The sequence below is a fragment of the Hyposmocoma kahamanoa genome, unplaced genomic scaffold (assembly GCF_003589595.1).
Source record: "Hyposmocoma kahamanoa isolate Upper Pololo Valley unplaced genomic scaffold, ASM358959v1 99702, whole genome shotgun sequence".
Lineage (NCBI taxonomy): Eukaryota > Metazoa > Arthropoda > Insecta > Lepidoptera > Cosmopterigidae > Hyposmocoma > Hyposmocoma kahamanoa.
Window position 1 is genome coordinate 457,553 of NW_020656001.1, and position 6,995 is coordinate 464,547.

Below are 6,995 nucleotides of genomic sequence, written 5' to 3' on the forward strand. Positions count from 1 at the left end.
TAGGTAGAGATTTTTCATGGAACAGAGTCAAAAAGTGGAGACTGCCCCACGACAATATTTTATTATGCACGTTCCTAAATATTAAACCTTGTTTCCTCATAGCAAGTTATCATTTCGTAAACTCTTCATTCAAAAGGCACCTCTAATGTAAACTTTATGTTAATTCAATAGCATTACAATTATTCAATGTGCGCTGAAATTGTGACGTCAATTGACACCATTTATCTCGCAATGATTGTTATAGTATTGTTTTTTTACACACGAACTTCGAACACAATAACTTTATTAAACAATAAATTGAATTTTTAAGTTTTTATTGAAACTCACGATGTTGGACCACCATGATATTCAATTGTATTTTCTCACAGATGGCTCTATGGGAAAAAGTCGTCAGCAACAAAAAACTTAGATCTGCAATAAGCACTTTAAAAAAATCGTAAGGCGGACTAGTACGTTCCATTCATTTGGAACTGTTTGCTGGAAGACGTTGGTTCGAGTTAATGTTCGATCTTTGTATTAATAACAACTTAATTATTTTTTCAGACTCGATCGACAAGACAATGTGACTAAGGTGGAATATGGCGCAGGCGGTAATAAGATAAAAACGTATTGCCATTGTTCTCCTAGAATACAGATGGGACATTCCGCACAAGCTATACAAATAGTCATCAAATACACGGTACATTTCTAAGTAAATAGCAAGATGACAAACTGATGGCAGACCGTTACAAGATACACAACAGGCTTTTTCTCCAGCACCTCCATTCTTCACGATCTATAACCAGCGTCTTGACCTCTTTATGGCTATTCACTTTGACCATAGTATAATAAAACAAGTAGTGTAACTAAATACAAATTATGTCGCAACGTGACTTGCATGTGTGCACGCCCGCCGCGCGCTGTGTTCGGACGCACACATTCGCGTCGCACTCGAGTTGCATAGCCATAGTCGCTCGCGACATTCATTATAGAATAGAAAGCGTTCGCTTGGTGTTTTAAAATTTAATGATAATATTATCGTAATCGAGATATTAATCTGCAATGCTGGTATAAAATTATTAATATAGCACGAGAACACTCTAATGAACACCTTATTTTTTTCAAATATCTTTCGCAACCGGTAGGTACAACTAAAATAATAATATGACAACTAGCGATGCGCGAATACGAATGATTTCGAAATGCGACTCGTTAGTAATTACTAACCCTGTCATTCGAATAACAAATTAGTAACCTACAAATTTTTGTATTCGAATGATCTGAATGATCACCATTACTAATCAGTATTACTAATCCATAGATTCCGTAGATGTTTTCTGTTTAACCCTCTTTGACATATGGTAGATACCGTAAATGTGACGGGGACAGGGTTATCATGATATGGACATGGTGAATGATTCTGGTGGAGTTCGGGTTATAAGACATAATAATCACTCGACTCGTGCACCCGACTAATGGCTGGGGCATTCGGTATCATTCGAATCGAGTCGAATGATTGTGCTTGGATTCGACTTAGGCGAATGATTTGCCCATATTCGAATAATTAGTATTAGTAACATTCAAAGTCGCGCATAGAGAATGAAATTCAACAATACCTACTTACCAGTTACCATGCCTTTTTGTAGTCTATAAGTGGCGATGTCCGTGACAGGTCTGATTCTATTCAACGTTTCTCTCAGGTTAGTGAGCTTTGTGCTAATGTGATCGTAAGGCGCCATGTCTATTGCCTTTAGCCATAACTCTCTCTCCGATTCGTGAAATGTGGCCAGTCGGTAACACACGCCATTCTCCCACACTGTTAAGCGGATACACAATATTATAATCTGTTTATTTGGCTCTGTGACGGTTCATACTACATTAAGGGTCGTATTCTAGAACTCTACTCAATGCTCAAGTCAGGATTTGAGTACAGTTTAAAGCACTCGAAATCATACTCAAGTCCCTGCCATTAGGGTCGTATTTCCAGTGCTTGTGTTTCCAATGCAATCCTGACTTGAGCATTGAGTAGAGTTCTAGAATACGACCCTAAGGGTCGTATTCCAGAACTGTACTCAATGCTCAAGTCGGGAATTGAGTATGATTTCAAGCACTGGAAATACGACCCTAATGGCAAGGACTTGAGTATGATTTCTAGTGGTTTAAATCATACTCAAGTCCTGACTTGAGCATAGAGTAGAATTCTAGAATACCACCCTAAAACATTATACATTCCCAGACATATATTATTCATTAACATTGTTATAATTGAAGAAAATGTTTTCCCCGGTTTAAAAAATCCAAATTTTCAACAAGGGCTTAAGAAAATGACCTTTAGTTATACCAGTTCCAAAATTGCATAATGGTTCTTGATCATTCAAACATTATTTACATTTTAATAACTGAAAATGCAAGGTGGCTCAAATTGGATACATAATTGCGCATCCACACTTCACGCCTCTTCCTGTCGGGGTAGACAGAGACCACAGCCTTCCATTTAGATTTTTGCCAGTTTTGTCTTATTTTATGTTATTTTTTTTTGTATCTATGCATTGTGGCGTCTATTCAATTCTATTCATTTGTCATGATACTGGCATACATCTTTCGCCTCATCAACACGGTATGTTCATACTCTCAACCTAACCTTTCTTAAGGACATCCTGAATTCCGTAGTGGCAAATTTCCCTTATCTGCATTTAAACAGTATTACTTTGTATATGTTACTGGAGGAGCATGGAGGCAAACAGTAAAAGATAGGGAGTAATAGAGGACAAACTTAAAGTACCGAGTCAACAAACTTAAGTAATAATAAATAAGTAACATTTATAATGTAGAAACATTGTATGACATGCATACATATGCATGTCATACAATGTTTCTGTGTTAGATAAATTAGTATGTAAACTTACATACTAACTTACTTACTTATCTAACAGAGAAACAAAGTCTATAAATAAATAAAATAAAATACTTTGTATATTATAATATTATATTTTGCTTGTAATGTCTACTTATCTATATCCTACCAATGTTAAACGGCCAGTGTCCTTTCTCATCTTGACTCTGTAGTTGGACCTGATGGTAACCCAGTACGATCAATCCAAGGGGCTCGTACCAAGGCTTAGGACCTTTGAAGTAGAACAGCAGGTTGCCACGGAGGCGAAACCACCGGACTGAACTTCCTGTCAAATACCACCAATCATGTCGTAAGAATCAAAAGACCCATTTAAACAATTTAAATATACAAGGTAATTTGGAAAATACTAACCACCTCTCAAGACTATAATGTAATAGTATAGTTTGAGTTCTTAGGTTTTTGCGATTGTTAGACATAGGAAATGAAACTATTTTTCCGGATTTAAATCGCGTATATTTGTTTTTTCAAACAAACCTTTGGGTTGTTTGAAAAAAACTCCTTTTGTTTGTTTGAAAAAACAAATATACGCTATTGAAATCCGGAAAAATAGTTTCATTTCCTAATAGTATAGTTGCTAACATCATAAACAACAATTTTTATTCGGTGACTTTTAATAATTAGTTAAATTTTACTTTCATACAAAAATAAAGCTTGTTCAGAACGGTTAGTATATTTACACCCCAGTACCCCCAGTGTTACTATTGTTGAAACTCATAAATACCCAAAATAAAGGTGATGATACAAAATTCAATTCTTCATGTATTATACAACCCCTGAGGCAGTGTTCAATTAAAAGGGTCTTTAAAACTCTTAAATATGCTCACAATAAATCTGATAAGTAATTTTTTTTTACTATTCTTATAGCTATTCCTTTCCTGCATGGATGTAAAGCTTCTCCAGTTCTGATCTGCTTGTTTTGATTCCATTATTGACAAGTGGGATGTCTTCCTACAGCAGCAATTTAGATATCGTTTTGTGTGTATAGTTATTACTTTCAAATAAACATTAACCATTCCATAAAGATGTATGAAATTGAACAAAAATGTTTTGGTTTTATTTTTAATTTACAAAACCTGACTATTTACATGTGCCAATGAGTAACATAAACAGGACATCTTTTCAACCTTAGAATAATAACGCATAGAAACCTAGCCCGCACACGCTAAGTGAGGCAAGTTAGAGGGTTCCAAACGCGTCCCAGGAGCGCGCGGGCTGTTAGTGCTCAAGGTCATATTGCACCGCGAACAGCTCCAAAATTTTTTGCTAAAAATGACGAAATGTGCGGTAAATGGGTGTAAAAATACAACAGACAAACATAAAATAGACACTAACATCGCATTCCACAAGTAAGTAATGCGTTTCAACTCATATTTTTATGTAAATATTCACTAAAACAGAAAAATAATTTCGCGGCAACAAGATACGAAAGTATTGCAAAGTAACGAATTTTTTTTCTCCCCATTTTGCTATTCTGTATCAAAATAATTATATTACGTAAATTTTAGTGGTGCCTGTAATTTAGATTTATTTGCGCATCTTGAACTAATATTTACTTTAATAAACATTAAATGTTTTCGTTAACTCCTATAAGTGATTGGGACACTTAATTATTTTATAATATTTTTAACGGCTCTGCGTTCATGCTTTATTGAATAATTATTTATTTTAATTTTATTTGAATTGGAGCACATATTGCAACAAATTTACAGTACTTATATATTTGTTTCTACTATAGTGTTGGCACCACCAGTACAACTTTGATAGCTTATTATATGTCTTTCTTTTCGTAACTCAAGCGAAATATTTTATATTAAAATATTTTATTTTCTTAAAAGGGGAGCATTCTTAAGCGATTTTTTAATCTATTTTAACAGTTATTTTCTTTAATGTTTGCTTATGGCATTTTCGGTTTTAGGTTTCGAATATGGCACTTATTTCTAAATCCAAGATGCGGGCGCGATTTTTCGAATAATGGCAAGTTGGGTATCGTTTTCGAGATGTTTGGGAATGTTCAATACAAATATGGCACTCATTTCTAAATCCAAGATGGCAAACACGACAGTTCAAACAAAAGCAATATTCGTAATGACCACCCCCAAATACCTCGAAAACGATACCCAACTTGCCATTATTTGAAAAATCGTGCCCGCCATCTTGGATTTACAAATAGTGCCATATTCACATTGAGCATCCCCAAATACCTCGAAAATGATACCCACATAGCATTTTTTTGAAAAAATCGTGCCCGCCATCTTGGATTTAGAAATGAGTGCCACATTCGTAATGAGCACCCCCAAGTACCTCGAAAATGATACCCATATTGCATTTATTTCAAAACTCGTGTCCGCCATCTTGGATTTAGAAATGAGTGCCATATTCGTAATGAGCATCCCCAAATACCTCGAAAAGGATACCCATATAGCATATTTTGAAAAATCGTGTCCGCCATCTTGGATTTACAAATAAGTGCTATATTCGTTTTTCATCGACAAAACCGAGCACATCTGTAGGCACCTGATCGACAATGTCGGGCAAATCTGTAGGCACCTTTAACTTAATGATGAGTTAAGCAAGATACAATTTCCCCACTTTTGAGGGAAATGTTATTCCATGGCATCATTATTTGTATATTTGTGTGCGTGCCGACGAGCGTAGTTACAAGTTGCTTACGCCTACATGAATTTGGTTTTTGCCTCACTTGTGACAGTTCGTTTGATATGAAACTATCATTCTATGCGTTATTATTCTAAGTTTTCAACAATGTCTTAAGTAATTCCAATAGTGCTACAGTTTTATATATTGTTATTTAAATTTTGTAAAACAGATAACCCTCACCTTCAGATCTTCGAAAAAAGCCGTCTTGACGCTCCTTTAGCACAAGTGTTCCCTCCCGATCGATGTTCTGAGAGCTTTGGTACGCCAGAGCAACTAACTCCTGCTTATTATACCTCATGTTTACAATGACACCACAAAATACCTAAAAAGCGACCACCGTATCCTACAATTCCTCACATTTTTCCGTTTTGATAAACTTAAAAAAACAGTCTGCTGCTCTCTTCACTAATAAACTCATCTATGTATTCAACTCCAATAAGCACACGGTAACTAAATACAAAGGTTACAATCCTCTTTAGGCTACAATGAAAATGGGAATAGGCAGATAACTCCGCCTTTTCGGATATAACAGCCTTATACGACTACAATTACAAATAAATGTTTAGTATTAATCTTACGATAGTAGTGTCAGTTATGTCAAATTGTCAACGTTATCGGAACCCGACCATAAACGAACTTTTTTTTATTAATTTTTAGGCTAGGGAATTTTACACAGATATGATAAACTGTAAACATGTTCTACTATGTCCACACATTATGCCAACATCATAGATCATTGCAGCCATATTGCAGCGCTATTGTTTTGAGATAGAGAACAACAAACAACTACAAACTTTGAACCTTGTACTTGTCAAGTTGGGACAAAAGTCTGTATTAGTTTTGAATTGTTATAACGAGATATAATTTAACAAATTATGAAAATAAGACTGATAATTAATTACGTTTCGGGATTTTATTATGTTTTATATTTGAACTTCAAATTTCACTTAGATACCTTTTCTTATAAACAACAAACTAAGGCGCGAGCCTGCAATTGAAGAATAGTATCGAGCCATTAACGAATTAACGAGTTAATGTACATGAAGGTAAAATAACGTAGAAATCTAATTTTGTATATAATTCAATTACTAATACAATCTTTGTTGAAAAATTTCAGTCCCTGGCTTAGACTATTATCCATCCTCTAAGGTCTTCGGTAACTCTAAGATCATTTTCAGCAACACTACGATAGCTTAGTTGTCATTACCGTCACATTATATTTCATAATCTCAGTACAGAGTACTAAAAAAACCGACCTCAAAAGTACGTGGAATTACGACTATTTGCTAAGTTTTACTGAAATATCCCCTAGTTCGTCAATATACGGGACTTGACACAGGAGATAATAAAAATCGGTTCTCATTACTCAAAGTATATCGAGAGAAAAACGCCTTGAATTGGAGAATAGCAAAACCAACCATTAAAATAATTGCTCCTTAAGTAAAAT

The 6,995-nt window shown here is 34.9% G+C and overlaps 1 protein-coding gene across 1 annotated transcript in view; it reads right to left on the reverse strand.

The window, feature by feature from the left end:
- The window catches only part of LOC113239152 (type I inositol 3,4-bisphosphate 4-phosphatase-like), a 40,438-nt gene extending 34,586 nt beyond the window's left edge, over nt 1-5,852 (reverse strand). Inside the window, exons 1-3 of the mRNA XM_026476024.1 lie at nt 5,729-5,852; nt 3,003-3,158; nt 1,611-1,795 (exon numbers count right to left, since the gene is read on the reverse strand). Coding sequence (XP_026331809.1) covers nt 1,611-1,795; nt 3,003-3,158; nt 5,729-5,846 — 459 coding nt within the window. The 5' untranslated portion in view covers nt 5,847-5,852. The remainder of the gene's footprint in view (nt 1-1,610; nt 1,796-3,002; nt 3,159-5,728) is intronic.
- Nucleotides 5,853-6,995: the final 1,143 nt, after the last annotated feature.